Below are 23,231 nucleotides of genomic sequence, written 5' to 3'. Positions count from 1 at the left end.
AAGTATCTATTGCATAGATCTCGTAATGACGATTCCAATGCAATTTAAATCACTCAAATCGAAGCTAAATGAAAAAGATATAATCAAAACAAATCTAACGAAAAATAGTTAAGGTGATTTTGTGGCGGCTTATTCATTAAAGTGGACCTAATTGTATGGTGACATTTGGAGGAGTGACACATGAGGGTTTTTACTTTTTGTTGTGTTTTAAAAGAAAATAATTTTGAATATATATATATTACTATATTATTTTATGTTTGTGTCTGGCGGTTGGTTTATTTAAAAGAATGCATTTAATATGCATAGTACCAATTGAAGCTTATTATTATCGTTATTATTATCGTTATTATTATTATTATTATATTTGGTTTTCACCTACTTCTCTCTTTATTTAAATTCATCTTTTTTTCCAAATTTTTAACAACAATTTTTTTTGTTATTTTGAATTCTCTATATTCACTGAGCTTACTTGTTGCTCTCTCCAAGCTACAGTTTTCTTCTTTTCATCCAATTCTTAGATTTATTGTATTTGTGAGGATTGATTTATTGAGTGTAAATTTGTAAATCCACTCTATTAAGAGAGTTATAAGTATGTTTTTCAATTTTTCCAACCGATTGTAAGAGTTGCTCTTGACCCCGAAAAAAGTTGTTGTAACGATCCTCAGCCATAGAAAAGATCAGATTTGTTTTTACGTCCAGAAAAGGAACATTGTAGCGGTTCAACTCTAAGTTGTGGAAAGAGTCAAGATTGAACGGCATACCCAAGAGAAACTTGGGAAGTGGATGTAGGTCGGATTATGTCGAACCACTATAAAATCACGATATCAATTTCTCTATCTCTCCTAATTTATTTTTGTAATTATTTTTTATTACACTAAATTAAATTTAAATTTTTTATTCTTTAAACTAATTGATATTAGTTTATTTTGATTGGTAGTTATTAAATCTCCCTATCATTTACACTCACCTTATTATTAGAATTAAATAGGATGCTTAGAAGTGTTGGTTTTAATTTCTTTTTTATTTTTAGTTGAATTTATTTGTATGAAATTCTTGTTTAAATTACATATTAGCTAAAAGTGTTTGGACCCACATTAGGAAAAAGTTTTCATTAATTTAAATAAATTCTTTTGACCTTTTCTAAGGTTGTCATACTGATCCTACATAAACAAGTTTCAAAAATTAAAATCCAAAAATCAAATGGTTGCTAGACGGGCTTACGGCCTAGCTAAAACATATATTTAATATTTCTAATATTTAAAAAAAAATCCAAATATAATTACCATTCTTTTATTGATAAAATATCAAAATATGATGGTCCTCTTTGACATCAATCATCTCTCACTCTCTCTCCCTCATGGTGGGTATTGTGTGGGAAAGAGGGAATGAGAATGGGTATAAAAAGGGAGGAGTGTGACAATAAATTGGTGTGAACTCAAGTTTGGTACAAAATTAAAGAACTTCCCATTTTTTCTCTCTTTTTGAGGATACAACAAATACACATACAAAGGTATGTTTTCTATATCTCATTCATTCCCCAAAATCATATCCTATGATTTCTTTTTACCATATTTCATATACTTCCTACGACTTTTAGAGCTCCGTGTTTGATAGCTGTTTGGTTTTTTATCTTTAAACTTTTTTCCAATCACATATTACATCTTAATTAAGCAAGAGAGTTGATTTTTTTTAATCAAATTCCAAAAACAAAACAAATTTTTAAAACTACTTTGTATTTTAGTTTTCAATTTTTGGCTTAGTTTTTAAAAATATTGGTAGAAATTAGATAATAAAATAAGAAATTTAGAGATGAAGAGGTGTTTATAGGTTTAATTTTTAAAAAACTAAAAATCAAAAACCAAATTATTACTAAACGAAACATTAATAGTCTATTTTTTAATTTTTGAAATTACATTTGTTGGGTCTAGTGTCATCAAATTTTTTTTCATTTACATTATTTTGTTGAGTCTATTTGCTTTCCTCGAAACATCATAAGTTCAATTCCTTCTACATATCATCTCATGTGATTTAATACTCTAATATATATTAGTGTGTGCACTCTCAAGTATTTTATTTTGTAGGTTTCAAACTTTCTTAAATACTCATCTTGGTTCTAAGTTAATTTATTCACAATATGTTTATATGGTATCTTAAAAATTAAAATAATAATAAAAAAAAATATTAACTATTATGAGTGATACATGCAATTTTTTTTCATACAAGTCACAATTTAATTAGTCATTGAATATCAGTCAATTTAATTCATCTATTTCAATTTTGTAACAATTTTGATCCTAAATTTTAATATGCATGATTTTAGTACTTGAAATTTTGTAACAATTTACTTCTAACGTCAGAAATATTGTTAAAATATAGATTAATAATTTGATTAGGATAAAGAGCTTTATGTTTTTATAATCTATAAAGGACTAAGTCATCACATAATAAATGTTATTTAATGAGATATTTTTCATGTGGATTAAATTGTTATAATTTACCAAATATGTTAGTGTTTTTGCTTTGTGTTTAAAAATCAAAATAAGTTTTGATGATTTTTTAGTTATATAGTTTTTATTAGAAAGATAAAATCAAATTACATCTACAATATTTTCCCATCTAATATAATAATTATAAAGTAATATATTTATGTTTAATTTTTTTAAAAAAAATATCAATATTTCAAAAGTATTGATTAATCATAGAAAAATAATAAAAAAAAATAATACCGACAAAATAAAAGAAAATAACTTCATTTTTGTAAGAACAAGTTATATATGAATAAAAAAAATTAAAACAATTAATTTGCATCCGACGAAAATTTTTTTTAAAATATTCTTGTTAAAATAAAATTTTAAAGAAAAAAATTGATGTGAACTAAAGTTGGAAAAACTTTAAATTTTACCATTCACTTTCAAGGAAAAAGATAGAATTGATGTGGAACTCAAGTATAAAAAGATATATTTTTTAAAATAAAAAAATTCAACATTATTTACCATTCAATTTCATATCAAAGGTGAAAATCCTTTTTATAAAAAGGAAAAAAAAAATTCTAAAAATTGAAAAGAAATATTCTTTTTTAAAAAAAAAAATATATTCTTTAAAAACAAAAGAAAAGAAATAAGAATTCTCTAAAAATAAAAGAATGTAACTTGCAGGATTCGAACGCGAGCGTGCAGGGCAACAAATTTAAAAATTAGCTCTTTCAAAAACAAAAACGTGTCTTTCAAAACGATTTTTTTTTTTTCGTTTTTTAAATTTCTTAACAGTTTTAAAAATGTTTTTAAAATTGAAAAAATAGAAAATTCAATGGGATATCAAACAGACCGGTTTTTTGAAAATTTAAGATAAAAAAAACAAATTGCTATCAAACAATCTCTTAAGCTTCATTTGATAACCCTTTAATTTTTTATTTTTATTTTTTAAAATTAAGTCTGTAAATATTATTTCAACCTATAAACATTATTTCTACCTCCATATTTTTTTTAAATTAATAAACACTACTTTAATCTTCAAATTTCTTCTTTTGTTATCTACTTTTTACTAATAGTTTAAAAAATCAAGTCAAAATTTGAAAACTAAAAAAAAAATAGCTTTTAAAATTGTTTTTAATTTTGAAATTTGGCTAAGAACTAAAAAGATGTAAATTTAATAATGCGTTATAAGAAATGAGGAGGAAATATGCTTAATTTTTAAAACTTAAAACGAAAAATGAAGTGGTAATCAAAACGAGACCTTAGTTTCCAAATTTTGATTTAGTTTTTAAAAATAATTTTAAAAAATAAAGAAAATAAGAGGAAAAAGTAATGTTTACCAACCCAATTTTCAAAAAAATAAATGGTAATCCAACTGAGTCTAAATTGGTGTGATTCTAAAACTTTAAACCAAAAAAAAAATCTTTGAACAAATGTTTTCTTTAAAAAAATATGTGGAGTATTAAAATATAATTACTTATTCTTGTATAATTAAAAATGAAATCAAATTCCATCGAGATAAGGTTAAATTATATTTTTTTTAGTAAGCAAATTTGAAGTACATAATTCTTGATCACCAACACATATGTACTTGCTTTGGCACCCAACTTAAATTGTTAATTCAATGGTTCTCCTCTTTTATATATACATATGATATTAAATTTTCATCCATATCTCAATATTTCAACATTTATTTGAATTTAACATCAACATGAGGGTGAATAAATGTTTTAATATATTGTAGAAAGATCTACGAAACATAAAAAATAAACAGTTAAATCACTTTTGGTCTCTAAACTTTCATAAAAGTTACGATTTAGTCCTTGAACTTTGGTTTGTAACAATTTAGCCCATGTACTTTCAATTTTATAACATGGTCCTTGTACTTTTAAATTTGTAACAATTTAGTCCCTAAGGTAAAAAAATTCTTTGAAATTGGATGTCAATTTTTATTATTTTATGATGTAGACTTTGTATTTAATAAAAATATTGAGTCTCTAATTAGTTTATCGATTTATTTATGTCAGAAATCTCATTAAATCTTCATGCTAATTTACGATGGGATGAAATTGTTACAAATTTAAAATTATAAAGATTAAGTTGTTATATATTAAAGTTTATAGACTAAATTGTTACAAAATTGAAAGTACAAGGACTAAATCATTACAAACTAAAATTTATGAAGTAAATTGTTATTTCTATGAAAGTTTAAAGACTATAAATGATTTTTAACCAAAATAAATAATAAAATGTCACTCATAAATAAAATAATGAATAATAAACATATTAACATGTCTATTACTCATAAAATATTAATTTATTAACTTGAATATTTATTTAACTTTTTGTTTTATAATTTTCTCAAAAATATCCATCGATATTTCCTTAAGATCTTGATATTTTTATCAATCTCGGTATTTCAAACCTATATATATAAAATCCTTGCGCTAATAATTAGATTTTTTTTGTATTAATTTACTTGGGAATCGGCAAGGAATGTTGGGCCTTCATGGGCTAGGTTATGGGCCAATTTGAAGCCCATAGGGTGCTTGCATTTAATTAGTAAATCTATTTTATTCCCTTGTTTAGAATATAAAAACTATTTAAAGTTTTTCAGCTATTGTCTAGTATAAGTTTAATAATAATAACAAGAGGGAGCATAGCTCAACAGGTATACGAGAGTATTATTGACCACGAAGTCTACGAATCCTTCTATTCCTATTATACTACAAAATGTTGAGTTATTAAAGAAATATTTAAATTCTTAGTCAAATTCCTAAAATTCTTATACCTCAATTGATAACAATTTCATTTTTAATTATCTATTGGTAAATTTTAGGTTTGTATTCTTTCAGTCTCCTTTTTTGCCATTTCTTAAATTTAAAATATTTGAATTCTTAATAAAAGTGTTGAAAAAAAAAACAAAAGAAATTTTTAAAAAGTACATTATAAAAAAACACACCAGTAGAAAGTAGAAAACAAAACAAAGAAACTTATAGGAAATAATGTTTATAAGCTTAATTTAAAAATAAAAATTAAAAAAAAAACCAAAAAAACTAAATAGTAAACAAACTAAACTTGAGATGGTATTTTAAATATTGGTAGAAAATGAATAACAAAAGAAAGAAATTTACAAATATAAATAGTGTTTATAAGCTTAATTTTTAAAACCCAAAATCAAATAGTTTCACAAAAATATTGGAAGTATTATTTTTTCAATTATTTTCTAAATTTTTGCGGCCTAAAAACTTCCCTCACTTTATTTAGATATGTGTAAAGAAATTCCAATCAAATGAAGGAAGACAATCTGTTCATTTGATTTGATCTGATGAACTAATTATTCAAATGAACTACTTTCTGAAGTCTTATATTCTATTAATAATTCATCAACTTCACATTTCATTTTCAATATTCAGTGCATAGATAATAATAATAATAATACTTGTAACATTTTCCTCTATAATATAAAATTTTTTTAAGAAAAAAAACATTCACTCAAAAATAATACTTAGTTTTTCTTTCATTTTCACAGTCATTTTAAACTCTTCAAAACCATTCCAAACAAACACTCAATTTATCAATTTATCAATGGGGATTTTTTTTTTTAATAGCATTTCTAGATCCACTCTTTTATATGACTTTGAATTTATAAATTATTTGTTTTTCTTTAAGTACTTTCGTATTTTCTATTAAAAAAAATTTGCTTCATCGAAGGAAATTAAGGGTGTGCCAAATTATGACAAATTACTTTAATATTTGGTTATATATATGTATATAATCGACCAAAATTTTGTTATATACTATTAAAAGTGTTTTTAAATATTTTCCTAATAAGCATTTAAACCTATCCAGAAAGAAAGAAAGAAAAAGCCAATAGTAATACTCTAAAAATGCTTTATCACCAAAATTTATAGTGCTTTCAAATCATTTTAGATCTTTAATAGAAAGTGATTTTTGTTTACTTTTTTTATAGTTCAACATAGGATTTGGGGATTTAAACCGCACACTCTACATCAATTGAGTCATGCTCACTTCAATAATAAAATGTATTTCTCGATAGTAAAGTGTGTTTTTGACTATCATAAAAGCATTCCCAAACAAAGCTAGGATTGCATCAAAAATTATTTCCTACCATGTTCTTTCATGCCACCACTTTCTTGGCATCAAATTTCACAACCAGAGAATTGGTTTGTTCTAAAGTACATCCAAATTTGAACCATTTATTTCAATTGCTCCTTTAATCAAATATCTGCAAACAAGATTTCACTTTCTTTACTTGCATCACAAACAACCTCTCTTGAGAGGTGAAGCATCCCTTTCATTTAAAAACATTAAGAATTTTTCTGAATTAAAAAAAAAAACAAAGAAAAAAAAAAAGAAACCAAACCAAACCAAAAGATTATCCAATTAACCATGTGTTTTATTATAATCCAGCATTCTAAGAAGTAAATCTGGGGTGGAGAAGATGAAAGCAATCTTCCCAACATGAGTAAAACAGAGGAATTTTCTCACTGTTCAACCCAGTTGTCCTAAAATAAGTATATAAATATTCCTTTGGTTAAGCACAATTTAAGTTGTCACCAGAGCCTCAGAGAACCGGGGGAGGACAGATTTTATCCCAAGATTCCAAAGCTTTTGATTGTAAATTTGAAACTAATAATAAGACAACCATTTTTTTCCCAATGCTAGTACACAGGAAAATCAGTATATAAAAGCACATAACTTGCCATGAGCATGACACAGATTAACTTTTCGTCTCAATATCTACATTCATTTGCATAGTATTCTCCTTAATGAACGCGCTTGTCCTTCGGCGCCATGGCATGCAGATTCCTCAAAGTTGATGAGAAAAAAAAAAACTGCAGCATTGTGTTGTTGTATTCATCATCACCATGTGAGCAGGAGAGCTTCCATGCATTTCATAAATTCTTCTGCAGTTTTGTTTCTGTTTTGCATGTTTTTGGTGAAGAGGGCTTCATTTCTTTTTCCTGTTCCTGTTATGCACTACTTTACTTACTTTCCATGTTTTTCTGTAATTGTAACTGAATTTTTGCTTCATAATCACTCAGTCTGCAGATTCCAAACTTGCTTCTCTGTGACACTTAAAGAGACAGAGGCTGATTGCTATATCAAAAGACCAAGAACTTAGGAAAAGGTTAAAAACCTGAATTATGGCAAATGAGGTTGGTTTAGTGACAAAAAAGAACAAGTGGAAGATGCCTATGAATGTTTTCTTCAAAGATTCAAGGTATATAACTTTCTGCTCCATTTTTTCTCTTGCTTTTCCCTATGTTGATATGGCGAGTTTGTACTTTCGCCATGATCTTTCGCTTCTTGGATATTCTTTGTAGTCTTTTATTTGTTATTAATCCAAAGAAATGTTCTTCCAGACTTGTTTTCAAGTGGGATGAACTTGGAAAAGAGATCCTTGGAATTGCATTTCCAGCTGCTCTAGCTGTTGCCGCTGATCCCATTGCTTCTCTTATCGACACCATTTTCGTCGGCCATATTGGTACATACTCTGCATTTACTGCTATCTTTTCATTGCAATGTCAAACCAATTTAGTCGTTTGTAATATCATGGACAAAGATCACTTTAAAATTGGTTTCTGCAGGAGCGGTTGAACTGGCGGCTGTTGGAGTGTCTGTTGCAATATTCAATCAAGCTTCAAGGATTACGATATTCCCACTGGTGAGCATAACAACATCATTTGTTGCTGAGGAAGACGCTATTGGAAAAACAGCCATAAAACCAGTCAAATGTGATATAGAGAAGCATTTGACAGAGAATGGCCAAAAGAGAGAGCTTACATCAATCAAGAAGGAAAACATGTTGGAAAATAGTAGTTCTGCTTCACTAACAAGTAACGAACCAAGAAACTCGGCACCCCAAAATGGCACCATTCAAGACTTGGAAAATAATGCATCGGAAGCAAAGTGTGAGGAGCTAGAAAAGAAATCCCCAAAACAAGATGGAATGAAAGAATCAATACCAGAAAATGCAACACTTGAGAATGTTGAAAAAGGTATAAAAAATTTTCTTGCTGTAGTTCAAACCAGGGTAAGGGTAGAGATGGTCTATACCAGAAAATGCAACACTTGAAATGTTGAAAAAGGTATAGCGAATTTTCTTGTTGTAGTTCAAACCAGGCTAAGCGTAGAGACTTGAACCTTTGACCTTCCAAAAGAGATTGCTAATATCTAAACGCTCAAGTTGGCAGTAAAAATAAAAAAATAAAAATAAAAAAAACTCTCTACTTGTATGAAAAATAAACCACGTGATTAATCTAATTTCCATATTCAAACTAAACTCTGAGGATTTTCAATGGCAGATTTGAGCACAAATAAGGGTCAGCCTCCTGCTGCCTGCACCCCTACAGTCAAGCCTAATAAGAATGAGAAGAAGCACATTGCTTCAGCATCCACAGCACTGATTTTTGGGACAGTTTTGGGCCTCTTGCAAGCTGTATTTCTTGCATTTGGAGCTAAATACCTATTAAATGTAATGGGAGTGAAGCAAGTAAGTTTCATCATCAACAAAAACTGCAAATATAATATCCCTTCTGCTTCAGCATCAGAAAATTATTAAGAACACTGTAAAAAAAAAGTTTATGGTTCTTATGCAAATTTTTTCTGATGTCGATCAAATGAATCAATAGGGCTCTCCAATGCTAGCTCCTGCAATGAAATACTTGGTGTTAAGATCACTTGGTGCTCCTGCTGTTCTCCTCTCTCTGGCCATGCAGGGAATCTTCAGAGGGTTTAAGGACACAAGAACTCCTCTCTATGTCATTGGTAGCTTTAATTTTTTTAATTTTTATCAGACTTCTTACTGAAAAACTGCTAGCAATTTGCCTCTTTCTCTAATTCTTCTTCTTTGGTCTTTAAATAGTTTTGGGGTACACAACAAATATCATCTTGGATCCAATATTGATATTTGTATGCCATTTGGGAGTGAAGGGTGCAGCCATTGCACATGTTCTCTCTCAGTAAGTAACAACATTGCTCACATATTTGAGCTATTATAATCCCGTATAATCCAATACTTTCATTCATAACTTGCTATTTTTATTACCTCAGGTACCTAATTGTGTTGGTCCTTGCTTGGAGATTGATGCAAAAAGTTAATCTCTTACCCCCTAGCCTTAGAGATTTGCAGTTTGGTCGGTTTCTAAAAAATGGTAATACTCATTTCTCTATATGTTCCTCTTCTCCAACTACAGAGATTTGCACCTGAAAACAATAGCATACAAATTCAAGAGTTACTTGATGATTTCCATCAGAAATTTTCAGATTCAAATTGGTTTCAACATGGTAGAGCTTTTCCCAATGCAGGTAGTCTGCTGCTGGCAAGAGTTATAGCTGTGACCTTTTGTGTGACACTTGCTGCATCCATGGCTGCTCGTCTAGGTCCGACACCAATGGCTGCCTTCCAAACTTGCTTGCAAGTCTGGATGACATCATCCCTCCTCGCTGATGGCCTCGCTGTTGCCGGACAGGTAGTTAAATGAAACCCTATAGTCATCTAACCTATCAACTTAAGTTTTTTTAGTACAATAATAATTTAGCATAGTATTATTAGATAAACGTGGGGTTACAAGCAATTGAAGGAATAGGTCATGTATCAAGTTTTTCCAATGTGGGATCCACAACATGCTCCTCAACATGACCCAAGAAGGGTGAACTCAAAGAAACACCATCTTAAGAGAATATGTTGAGGATTCCACATTGGAAAGACATGTAGACCTCACAATCTTTAAAAGATACATAAGTAACTCCTCTCTAGTCAATTGATTCTGAGATGAAACTTCCTATAATCAATCTCTTGTAACATCATTTCTTTCCAATAAAAACTAATAGTTATTAGATGATATAATATTAAATTTGTCTTCGCATCGACTTAAGCTTTCGGTTAATCAGTGATTTAAGAATGGTTACTTCTATGTAAACGCTTAAGTTTTTGGATTCCAAGGTAGTTTTAATGACTCGCCCTCAAAACTTCTACTTTATGGGTGCCGAATTTTTCCTTCAGGCGATCCTAGCCTGTGCATTTGCGGAGAAAGATTACGAGAAGACAACGGCTACAGCCACAAGGGTGCTACAGGTAATGGAATTCCTAGTGTCTTATGCGTTGCACATAACATGTTCGACGAAATTCCCCAAAGAAGATAAAATCTAAATGGGAAGAAAAGAAGAATATCAAACATTAATTGTGAGTTAAGGCATTACTTGGGCGTTGCTAATGCAGATGAGTTTCGTTCTGGGCGTTGGACTTGCCGTGATTGTTGCAGCGATTATGTTCTTCGGAGCTGGAATCTTCTCCGGAGATTTAAATGTGCAGACCCTCATCCACCTCGGAGTGCCGGTATTTATACCTACGCTTTGAAACTGGATTTATTATCAATTAGATCCAATTTCGATTGTTTGGTGGTGATATAATTTTTTTTATATTACACTTTTTGTTGTTTGATTTTAATTTAGTCTTCAAATTTTAAAATTTTACAATTTTATACCATTTCAATTTTGTTTCAATTTAGTTTCTAGATTTTATAGCTTATACTTTTAACTTTTATTTTTCATTAAATACTCACTTACAGTGTTCGATGTTATTGTCACGAAATTAGTTTTAAAAAATTTTATTTATTAATTAATTAAGTTCACTAATTTTTTTCATCACTATTAAAATTAACTTTTTAAAAAAATCACTTTAGGATTATTTTAAGGAAAATTATTTTAAATAATAAAACTATTGAAAATATTTACAATAATAGCAAAACATCACCATTTATCTGCAATAGTCTGTGATAGACTACTATCCACATCTTCTATCAGATAATAGTCTATCGTAATCTATTGCAGTCTATCGTAGATAAACAGTGGAAAGTTCAAAAGATTCTGAAAATTGGTATTTGCTACATTTATAAATATTTTTATTCATTTTCGTATATCTGAAAACAACCCAAGGGTAATTGTTTTAAATGGTAAAACTGATGGAAATATTTTCAAATATAGCAAAATATCATTGTCTATCGGTGATAGATGATGATAAACAGCGACATTTTGCTATATTTATAAACAAGTTGGCTAATTTTCCTATATTTGAAAACAATCCTTATTTTAAATTATTTAATAGACACGAACACTAAAGATTGAACGTGAATATTTAGTGAAAATCAAAGATAAAATATAAATATTACCGATTAAATTGAAACAAGATTTAAACTTCAATGGTAAAATTATAAAATTTTGAAACATATGGACTAAATTGAAATCAAACTCAAAATTTAAGATTTAAAAGTATAACTTTTTAAAACTAAGAACCAAAATGAAAAACTAGACTCAAAACTTACCAACCAAAAATTTAACCAAATTATAACTAGGAAGAAGTTTCTTTGTTAAGTGAGCAAAATATGCATACATGCGTTTTCCCAAAAGAAAAAAAAAAGTATATATATGGTTTATACACAAACAATTTTGTATTATTAAGTTAGAACAAACTTTTTAGATATAAGTTATCAATGTAATATTAAGATGAATCACATGTATCAAAATAAAAATAATAATAAGGAAAACAGAAGACAAATACATACCTCTTCACATTATTATTTGTCACGTCAATATCTTTTTAAAAATGATATGTGGTTTGTTTATATTAAAAAATATATATTTATAAAGATAAAAGTACATTATAAATAAATAGAAGATAATTTATTTTAAATTTATTTGAATTTTTTTATCCCTTTTATCAAGTTTGTCTCTCAAATATCTAACCCTTTTTTCCTTTCAATATTTTAGTTTGTGGCAGCCACACAACCAATGAACTCTTTAGCATTTGTTTTTGATGGAGTCAACTTTGGAGCCTCTGATTTTGCTTATTCTGCCTATTCTTTGGTAGCTCATCTCTTCTTTTACGGTTTCTTCTAAATCGTTCATTTGGAATTATTTTTACTAAAAAAATTTATTAAATTCTTCATATTATCGGTGATTTTTTCAAAAGTACGGTTTTCAACAATCATACAATCTTAATTTCTCTCTCACTAAATAATTAATTTTTGTGTGAATTTTTGTAGACTTTGGTCTCCATTGCTACCATCATCTCTCTATTCCTTCTATCCAAAAGCTATGGCTTCCTTGGAATTTGGACAGCTTTGGCCATCTACATGGCCCTTCGCACTCTTGTGGGTTTCTTGAGGTACTTCTTATTATTATTATTTTCATCTTTTCCCTTCATGTTCTCATTCAATTCAAAATTAGGATTTTCTTCAACAATTTTCGATTTTTTAGAAGAAAAAATTGACCAAATATGTGATCTTGCTTTTTAACGACTTGAAACAAGAATATATTTTATTACTATTTTTGTTTTACTACAAAATTATGAACTTGCTTAATGATAATCGACTCCTTTATGTTTTATTTTTAAAATTATTAGTTTTTTAGTCCTAAACTTTTAAGTTTAATTTGTTTTGGTTTTGATCTTTTAAAATGCCTATTTATGTACTAAACTTTCAAAAAAAAAAAGTTTAATGGTTCTTACTTTTATTTTAATTTTAACAAATTAAGACATAACTTCAGTATGTAGATTAGCATATTAATATAAGCACAATTCCAAATCAAATAAGTTCGAGACAAACATCAGGAAAAGTAAATTCTAAGTAAAAAATTAAAATGATTGTTTCCTAAATATTTAGATATTCTAAAATGATGTTATTATTATTATTATTTTTTAATGGGTGAATGGAGTTAAAGTTGGGTTTTTTAGAATTATGAGTGTGTGAGGAGTGATTTCAATGTTTACAATAATGTAAAATTTAAATCATGATCAAGTTATATATATGTAGGGTGGAAAATCGAACATTTGACCTTGAGGTCAATAGATTAAGTTTGTCAGTTGAGCTATGCTCGTATTGACTTGTTAGCAACCATCTTTATACATCTCTAGTCAAATTTCAAAAAAAAAATATTAAACGAGTTATTTCTATTTTTAAAATTGAAATAAAATTCTAAATATTTTTAATTTTATAATCCATAGGATGGGAAGTGGAACAGGACCTTGGCGTTACCTAAGAGAACCATTGTTGCCCTAATTATATTGTTGCATCACAAGAGAAAGTTCAATTAGTAAAGTCTTATAAGAACAATATTAATCTTATGGTTTTTCATTTCTTTAATGTCATTATTGTTATTATTGTTATTATTATTATTATTATTATTATTATTATTATTATTATTATTATTATTATTGTATTCCTCCCTATACTAGTTCAAAGTTGTGGAAAAGCTTTTTATTCTTACCTATGTTGTAGAAATAAATTTCATTGTCTATGTAACATTGTATTAAGTTATTTCGTAATCGATAAATACATCAATGAAAGTTTTTGTTTATAAATCTAACAAATTTTACATGATACCACATTTTTATGTTTACTTACCAAAAAAGACTACATAATCATCAATAATTTTTCACAAAATAATTAAGAGAAAAATGGTAATTGGTATTTATTATTGAATATTTAAAATTTTAAAGGACATCTCCATGTGACTAACTATTGATAAAATCAATTATTTAAAAAGTTAATTAAATTAATAAATAAACTTTTATCGAACTTTTGAATTATTAACTGAAAATAATTGGTGGCCTGATTTGAAGCCCATCCAATAAAAGCCTGCCACATAGGCACAGAGCTATTGTATTGTGAACCTACTAAATTTATAAAAGCTTTATTTTAATCATTATTATATATTGAGAATCTTTTAAAAACAAATTTTTTTCATCATTGTATGAATAAATTCAACATATTATTATTTTTTCACTTTTTCTTTGTACAACATATTATTATTATTTCACTTTTTCTTTGTACAACATATTATTCTTTTTCACTTTATTCAAACCATCAATTATAAAAATAAATATAGTATATGTGAATATGCATACATATTAATTCTGCATTTCAAATCAAATGTTACCTTGTTTCAAAAGAATAAAATAAAAGAATCAAAATTAGTGTATGAATATTCTAAATAAAATTATTTTTTCAGGTTGAATAACAATGAAATGAGAATTGAAACTTCTAACCTGGCGAATTATATTTCTGTATATATTAATTATTCAATGGTTCTATAACATTTTGATAAATTAACGTTAATCTCCATATATATATATATCAAAAGTGAGAAATAACTTGTAGATTTTGATATTATCGGTCCTCCCCAAATGAACAATAATAATTTTTATAGGAGAGAACAAGAATACAAATTCAATCAATTATGATTTGTCATGCCTATAAAAACAAGCCTCAAAAGCTACCTAGAGAAATTATGCTTCTAGGTGAAAGACATTGTCTAATCCATCCACAACACCATTTTGCATCCGACTAATATTCGAGAGAGAGAACGCCCACCCCAAAAGCAAAAGAATGAATCTCCAACAACATAGTTTAAACCTCGGAAAGAGTCTCACCTTCATAATTTAATAGGCGAACAGCCTCCAAGCAATCCAACTCAACTATAATGGGTCACATGATGATATGGCGAACATGACTTCAACGACTTCCAATAGCCATGAGCTCAAAAATGGGAATAGAAGACCTTGTACAAAATGATCCAAAAAGCAAAATCTTTTCTATGGCTAACCTCTTTTTAAAATCTTGTTTGTTATTGACCTTTTTGGCATGTAAAATACAATTTTTATCTTCAATATTAAATGATCTCTTCACTTGTATTACCTACGTCTCTTTGCTCTTCCCGTAACAACACAAGCAAAAATTTAAAGTCATTTAAAACTACAAATGCTTTAACATTTTTCTTATTTTATAAGCATGGTTGGAAAGAATGGGAAAAATTGTATGAAAACGAGTAGTCTTTAAACGGAGTTGTATCGACAAAAATATCACAAAGACAAAATTATTGTTGGCGCAGAAAAAGTGTGTGATTGTTGATATCACGCGATCGCTCACATCAACATATACAATCACTGACATCAGTGTACGCGATTGCTCAATTTTCTTTTTGCAATTATGTTTTTTATTATATCTTCGTAGATATAACTCCATTTTTGCTAAATGACCACTTGATTTCATATGTTTTTTCGTGTTATTTTCAACCATGCATGTAAATTGAATAAAAACTTAATGATATTTGACTTTATTACTCCAAAAGTAAATCTTATCTAAGTTTAAATGTTATAATGTCATTTATATTCATTATTTTTTAACATTTTGCTCAATTTATAAGCATAATAAAAAAACACACAAAACAATGTATGAAAATGAGTGGTCATTTAACTAAAACGGAGTTGTATTGAAGAAAATATAAAAAGAATAAAATTGTAAAGCAATTGCACTCCATGATGTAAGTGATCACCCACCATGACATCAGCGATTGTCCACCTCTTTTGTATGCACAATAATTTTGTTTTTGTCATATTTTTATCAATACAACTTTGTTTTAGTTAAATGACCACTCGTTTTTATACGTTTTTCCGTGTTCTTTCTGATTATGCTTGTAAATTGAGCAAAATGCTAAATAATAATAAATATAAATGACACTATAACATTTAAACTTAAATAAAGTTTACTTTTGAAATAATAAAATCAAAGATCATTTAAGCTTCTATTCAGTTTACATGCATGGTTGGAAAGAACACAACAAAAAAACGTATGAAAATGAATGGTCATTTAGCAAAAATAGAGTTGTATCTTATCATATCTTTGTCGATACGGCTTCGTTTTAACTAAATGATCACTCGTTTTTATACGATTTTTTGCATTCTTTCCTACCATGTTTATAACTATTAAAACATCTTTAGTTTTGAATGATTTTGAATTTTCGTTTTACCGTTGTTAGATGGAAAGAACAAAAAAGATGTAAGTAATATAAGTGAAGAGAACATTTAATATTGGAGGAAAAATGGTATTTCACATGTCGAAAGGGTCAATAACATTTTAGAAAGAAATCAGTTTTTACTTTTTAGGTCATTTTATACAATTTTCCAGAAGACCGACCCTCCAAATACTTGCAACCAGCTAGAATATTTTTTTAGTAATTAGAAGGATGCGGTATCCCCTCGTAGAGGGTTATCGAACACCACCACTCTCTCGTCATATAAGAAGTGATCAACATTTCCATTGGTGTACTAGCAAGCATTTCTTAGAGCCCAATAAGTTTCTTCATCCACCAGTTTGTCTGTTGCTAGGAATGGCAAGTAGGGGTGTTCAAAAAACCCGGTAACCCAACCAACCCGGATTACCCAACCCAAATTCGGGTTGGATTAAAAATGTTAAAAAATATTAAATTCCGGTTGGGTCTCGATTACCCATTTCAGGGTCGGGTCAACCCGACTCGACCCGAATATATATATATAAGTTAAAAAAAGTCAAATTAAAAATTAAAAAAAAAAAAAAAAAAACCGATGACCCAACCCGGAAATTTTGAGTTGGATTGGGTTGGATTGACCCTTCAAAAAAGAACTAATAGGGTTCATTATTAACTAACTCGAATTTTTGGGTTGGTCCACAAAAATCTTCCAACCCGGCCCAACCTGAACTATGTACACCCCTAATGGCAAGAATGAAATATGCCTCATCCCTAAGAAAATTGTATGCACTCTTCAATCATTTATCCGTCTCTGCTCCTAGAAAGGAAACTAAAACGTTTTTATTAATAAGAGATGGCTAGACAAAATAATGTTTACCATTCTCTATCCTTGAAAACCCAAGGATCCTTATTGACGAGGGTGTGGGTATATCGAACTAACCGAATTGCTTAGCAAGCATCACCAGACTAAGCCACCATGTTTCGAAAACTAAAAATGGTAAGTAGTTTTTAAATGTCTCAAAGAAAAGTGTGAAACCCTTGCCAAGTAAATTAAGTGAAGTTAATTCATTATCAATGGCCTTTAGGTGTTGGTTTTTAATTTTTGCAAATGAAACTCATAATCACTATTTCCACTCACGAATTTCTTTATTTTATTTTCCATTTTCTACCAAATACAAGGCCAAGCTCCAAAAGTGTTCATTTAAAAATACAAAATTGTTATAAAATAGAACTAAACGATTGATATAACCATGACCTAATGAATTAAAAAAGGGAATCACAGTAAATAACATACGGGAAAGAATACATTCAAGCGAGAAATCATAAAATGAAATAAAAATTGGAAAATCAAACATAGTAGACCAACATAATAATCTTTAAAAAAAACTAATATAAGCATTATAAAAGGTAAAATAAAAATCCAAAAGTTGAAAATCAGGCCAAGAAATAAATGTCAAAATGAACAGCATAATCTTAATTTAAAAATTATGTTCGATACATAAAAGGAATTATATAAAGTCCACCAAATAAATGAATATATCAATAAATCATTTAATAGAAATTTTTTTGTGGGTCCTACAAAAGTCAATCAAAATGTCATCCCAAAAGTAAAAAGGCAGCCAAGCAAAGCAAAGCAACCCACTTAAAAAGTCTTGCCTACCCACTTCAACCATGGGACACACAAGTAGTTGGACAATTACACCCACACCCTTATGAACAATTCAACATCTCTATCTATATCCATTCCACAATAATAATAATAATAATAATAATAATAATAATAATAATAAATATATTCAATCACTATCCATCTTCACATTATTTAAATATGAAACTCCAAATTTGAAGTTTCAATCAAAGCAATCAACATCCTATTTGGGAGAATGCCACTTTAACAGATCCTCCATCCTTTTCCTTTCTCCTAAGAAACAAAATCTCACATCAACACACACCACACCATCAACATTTCCAATACACAGATTTTTTTAATATAATAATATAATTAATAAATAATACAATAGTTATAATTATAATAATAATAATAAAAAAAAAAAAAAAAAACTTCAGAATAAAAGTTTTACATCAACGTAGAGGAAACTCAACAAATTGGACAATCTTTAGGCAGTACACATCATCATCCTCCTCCTGAAAGATAATTAACCTCTTCTTTTTGTTTTATATATGGATGGAAAAATTAAAAATAGAAAGGAAAAAAAGAAAAAAAGAAAAGAAAAGCTCTTGGTTTCTACAGCTTTAAATCAAGAAGCCTTTGTTGGAAATGAAATTGCAGAAAAAAGGGGGAGAGAAATATAATGGAACCTGGACAAGTTTCCTTTGGCCCAGAGAATGACGGACTTGACTGATGTAAAATAATGAATGGTAAGTAATTGAATTGATCTTAAGGAGTAGAGTAATCAATCTGACCCTTCTTCCAACCAACCTCCTTCCTATTCTTCCTCCACATCATCATATTCACCTCTGTTCATACCCTGCCTTCACCTTTACCCAGAAAGAATTTTAGGGTAAAATACCTATCTCAGACGAGTAAAATGAAAATGCCTTCTTTTTTTGTTGTTATTGTTGTACTACACTACAAGCTGATCAAGCTGCATCTGCTCAAGCCAAGCTCCTATCACAGAATGATCAGTGGATTCTAATTGTGATTTAGTAGTAGTTAGACCCTCACCGGATGCCGCAGCACCCATCCCGGGCACTGCCAGCTTCTCTTTTAGCATCTCAGGTGGGGATTCCTTCACCAAGGATTGAACCCATGATAAGTCAGGCTCCTCCCCATTATTTCCCATTTCAAAAGAAGATGACCTTCTCAGTTGACCCAGTTCATTCTTACCAACCGACCAATCTACCTTTCCATTGGGGGACCCCCATTTAGGCAAAGAACTGACAGGAGATCCGATTAATGAGTTTGGGACATTAGATCCGAGCTCCCTTGAACTGAGAGTGCGAAGATGTTGCTTCTCACGCTGTACAAAGGCAGAGAACCTAGATCCCATTGGGGACAGTGGCTCAGTGCTTCTCGGCGACATCCTTCCCGGGGATGAAACTCCAAAAGAGGCCTGCAACAAATGATGATCAACATTCTTAGGGGACATAATGTTTGTATTGATAGGTGACAACATGTTCTGCTGCTGCTGCTGGAATTGGTTTAGCATATTTGATTTCCGAGTAGGGGAAAAGACATTGGCAGCTGGATCAGAAAATCTGGGAGACGAAGAAATCTCAGAAGAAAAAAGCTCTTCAAGGTTGTTAGGAGTTAGTGTTTGGGTCCAGCCCGATCGGCTAACAGACACAGCACTCGGACGAGGCTGAGAGAAACAGTTCAAATCGTTCAAAATCCGTGGCTGGTTGTCATAGTCTGGCAAGCCATTCAAATCCTCCAGAGGCATATCCCTGGCATTCAGAGATGATCGCAACCGGCTGGATTGAAGGTTACTTCCTGGTAGATGAAGAGTCGGCACATTTGGCTGCTGCCAGTTCACAGAAGAGTGAGAAACCCCATTAGAAGAGGGAGACATGGATTGAGTAAATGGTGATGGAGATAAAGCAGCCACTGATGAGGGGGAACCAGGCAGAAGACCCAATGCAGTAGCCATATCCATTACAGTTGGTGCAGACCCAATTGATCGTGGGGAAGGGACAGCAGATCCAGTGGACACATACAATGGCCTTAGTTCTTCATTGGTGTGAGCAAAGAAGCAGACCCGCCTATTGCAACTGGTGCCATCCTTGCAAAGACGTGTTCGATACTGTGCTGGATGTAGCCAACACTCAAACACTCCATGTGCATATTCACACATATCCCCACGCCTACAAGCCCCCTTTCTGAAGTCTGGGCAAGGAACACAGCTGTAGTGAAACTTCCTTGGGTCTCTTCTGCGAGCATTCTCCCCTGGGTGGACAAAAGGACACTCGGTCCAATCATGAGAATATGCCCGAGAACAAGGTCTAACCTTGAAAGAGAACATGCGAAACTCATCAGTTGCATATATGCTGTTCTTGATGTCAGGAAGTGACGGATCAATTGGATATTCTTTCTTCTCCTTTGTAGAGTTTCCAAACCCATCAGCAAATTTGGGAGAAGATATAGACTTGGGTGGAGATGGGAATTCATCCTCCAGTGATGAAGATAGCGGTGGAGAATCTGAATTGGGAGTTTTGATTGACAAATGTAAACAGGACACATCCATGGATCCATTTGAATGATTATTAAGAACTTCCTCGAGCTTGAACCTTGTACTCTGCTTCTGCAACTTTGGATGAACAAAAATGACATCCACAGGGCGGTCACCATTAACATCCTTGCAGCTTGGGTCAGCACCAGCAGATAAAAGCAAATCAACAATATCAACAGCATTCACAGATCCACTCGAAGTAGCACAGTGGAGAGCAGTGCTCTTGTCTGTGCCAGCAGAGAGATTAACATCAACCTCAGGATATGATAGTATCAGCTTCAGAACATCAACACAACCATATGTGGCAGCAACCATCAGGGGTGTCCTGTGCTCATGAACAACTTGTTTTGAGCCTTTTTGACGAACATACCAGAGACCAGACTTGTTAAGAGAAAACAAATCAGACTCCATCATACGTTTGAAGCCTTCCACATCGTTGTCAGAAGCAAGCTCCAGTAAACTATAAAAAGAATCCTCACAATCAACAGTCAAATGATTCATGTCTTTGGGGTTAGATGAGTTGGGCGATGTAGTCGATGCAGAATTGGATTGTTCTGGACCACCACACATACTCAAAAATCTGAAATCCAAGAAAAATAACTGTGCATTTATGCCTTATATAACATCAATGAAATCATAATGTCAACAAATACAAATATGATCAAGATATGTTCAAAATCTTACCAGAATAAACATATAACAAGCTTTTACAATAAATTAACATGGGATAAGCAGTGATAAGAATTGCAACTCTTACATCAAAAGCAATAAATCATAACAGAACCTCACACCACCCAAAGTACTCTTCAGTTGTGCAAGGATTAACAGAACACAAGATAAGAATCGACCAAAAGTTGAATTCTGGTAACCCACAGTAGCTTTTAAAGAATAAGAAAAGTCACCGAAGTTCATATTCAGACCCATAAAATAGGTAAACCACAAGGGACCACACTCAGAGCAAGCTGTATTTGACATAAGATTCTATATTTTAGTACTATATGCCAAGCCACTATCACCGGAATGAAAAAAGACGATATTTTTAAAACGAAGCTTTCGATCTGAAGTTCAGAGTTTCAACCTAATAGCATCAATCTTTTTCCTCTACGATATTAATACATTTTATATGCGAAAAATCGCCATAAAAACATCTCCCAACTTCCCATCTACTACTAGAGGATCAACCACTACAACAACTAAACTAACAGTACACATTTATTAAAAAAAACTCATCCAAACAAAAGATACACAGAAAAGGAACATTAGAATCAAAAGCCAGAAGAAAACCCAAAATTAACAAGGCACATCGCTCAAAAAGTACAACGAAACTGATAAAAGCAGATCACCCTCATATCAAGATCATATGCAAACAATAGTTATACACCACAACAATAATAAAACATCTCAAAAACTTAACACATACTAAACTCCGATTGAAACCCCCTCACCCCCATACAAACCAAATATTTAAAAAATATATACATATTGAAAAGATAAAAGCAAATTAATAGAAAAAATATTCAGCTTCATGCTGAATCCGAACTACTAAAACAAAAACTCACAGTTATCTATAGCAGCAGAAGAATAGCAGCGAGAGATCTGAGAGAGAGAAGAAAGCGTGGTTCGACAGTTACACTCATCGATCGGAGGAGAAACCGGAGGAAGAAAGAACCACTTCACTTAAGGAAAAGAAGAAGATCGGAGAGAGGAAGGTAACGGCGTTCATCTCCAGCGCCGGTGGAGGAAACAGAGAAGAAGAAGAAGAAGAGATTTTTCAGAGAGAGAAATGGTGCAGACGAAGAAGAAGAAGAAGAAGAAAGTAACGTCTGAAATTGAAATGAAATGCGAATTGGAGAAAATTTGGGGGAATTTAAATTTAATGTTGAGAGTTGTAAGGAAATGAAGTGAAATGACATTGAAATTCACACGAAATGAAACGCAAATGAAGTAGAAACTTTTTGAGAGCGGGATGACCGGTTGGGCCAGTGGAAGTAGGGTGGGGCTTAGTGGTAGTGAAGGACAAGCTGTTGACTGGCTGAGAAGGTGGACAGTGGAGCGGAGTTGAAGGAGGGTAATTAAGTGGAATGGAATTGAGGGTTTGGAGTCCGCCAATGGAGTGTGGTCATTTGGTCAATTTTAGTTAAATGGGGGGTCAAATCGAGGAGGTGAAAAGTCGCAGAGAACACAGGCTCCGAATTTTCAGTTTTGTAATAAAAGAAAAGAAAAAGGGAAAAGTCTCTTTCGGACAACATTTAAAATAATAATAAATAAATAAACCTCACTACGGATCCATTGCAATGAAGTCCTTGTGTCTTCCCTATTCAATATTCTACCCTAATATTTACCCTAATTAGATTTTTTTTCTCCTTTTTCATTTTTGATAAATGTTCTTTTAATTTTCTTAAATTGCCTCCTCAATTAACTCTTTTATTGTAAATTTCACTATTATTATAAAAAAAAAAATCACTTGTTATTTTAGTTATTTAACTTTTATTTAAAAAATATATTTTTCTTTTGCCAACATAACTTAATTAATTAAAGTTTATGTTTTATATTATTAAATTAGATATTCAAATTTTTCACGATTAAAATAATTCTTTTTCAATATAATTCTCAGTATAGTTGAATGAATAAGACCTTTAATTTAAAATCGATAATAAGTATTTATCAACACAATTATTAGACTCAGAAAGTACATATTTACTAACTCAATGATATTCCAAAAATATTTGTATTAATGTATGTATATTGAATAAAAAAT

General features: G+C 30.4%; 2 protein-coding genes and 1 long non-coding RNA gene across 3 annotated transcripts; 1 reads left to right on the top strand and 2 right to left on the bottom strand.

The window, feature by feature from the left end:
* Positions 1–7,082: 7,082 nt before the first annotated feature.
* On the bottom strand, positions 7,083–10,889 carry LOC120091891 (uncharacterized). Its single transcript, XR_005485856.2, has 5 exons — positions 10,701–10,889; positions 9,841–9,956; positions 8,556–9,704; positions 8,283–8,418; positions 7,083–8,200 (listed from the first exon to the last, which is right to left on the bottom strand). It is a non-coding gene; the product is annotated as an uncharacterized LOC120091891 (long non-coding RNA).
* LOC120091890 (protein DETOXIFICATION 43-like) lies at positions 7,643–13,857 on the top strand. The gene is made up of 13 exons (XM_039050050.2): positions 7,643–7,719; positions 7,862–7,983; positions 8,087–8,497; positions 8,804–8,991; positions 9,131–9,266; positions 9,364–9,460; positions 9,552–9,652; positions 9,807–9,970; positions 10,504–10,575; positions 10,720–10,836; positions 12,267–12,362; positions 12,542–12,663; positions 13,501–13,857. The coding sequence occupies exons 1-13, from the start codon at positions 7,643–7,645 to the stop codon at positions 13,553–13,555; spliced, it is 1,758 nt and encodes a 585-aa protein (XP_038905978.1). The 3' UTR covers positions 13,556–13,857.
* A 4,219-nt stretch (positions 13,858–18,076) lies between these two features.
* On the bottom strand, positions 18,077–22,489 carry LOC120090041 (zinc finger CCCH domain-containing protein 30-like). The gene is made up of 2 exons (XM_039047529.2): positions 22,033–22,489; positions 18,077–21,053 (listed from the first exon to the last, which is right to left on the bottom strand). The coding sequence occupies exon 2, from the start codon at positions 21,041–21,043 to the stop codon at positions 18,869–18,871; it is 2,175 nt and encodes a 724-aa protein (XP_038903457.1). The 5' UTR covers positions 21,044–21,053; positions 22,033–22,489; the 3' UTR covers positions 18,077–18,868.
* Between the last annotated feature and the right edge of the window lie 742 nt (positions 22,490–23,231).

The sequence above is a fragment of the Benincasa hispida genome, chromosome 11 (assembly GCF_027475165.1).
Source record: "Benincasa hispida cultivar pf3 chromosome 11, pf3_genome.v1.1, whole genome shotgun sequence".
Taxonomy (NCBI): Eukaryota; Viridiplantae; Streptophyta; class Magnoliopsida; order Cucurbitales; family Cucurbitaceae; genus Benincasa; species Benincasa hispida.
Note: the sequence above shows the minus strand (reverse complement) of the source record. Positions and strands in the feature narration are given on the sequence as shown.

What these genes read in the sequence shown, in the direction of transcription:
- LOC120091890 (XM_039050050.2), top strand. Translation starts at nt 7,643, where the DNA reads ATGGCAAATGAGGTTGGTTTAGTGACAAAAAAGAACAAGTGGAAGATG. An exon ending in GTTTTCTTCAAAGATTCAAG is followed by an intron (nt 7,720 to 7,861) that starts GTATATAACTTT and finishes ATGTTCTTCCAG; the next exon opens with ACTTGTTTTCAAGTGGGATG. An exon ending in ACTCTTGTGGGTTTCTTGAG is followed by an intron (nt 12,664 to 13,500) that starts GTACTTCTTATT and finishes TATAATCCATAG; the next exon opens with GATGGGAAGTGGAACAGGAC.
- LOC120090041 (XM_039047529.2), bottom strand. Translation starts at nt 21,043, where the DNA reads ATGTGTGGTGGTCCAGAACAATCCAATTCTGCATCGACTACATCGCCC.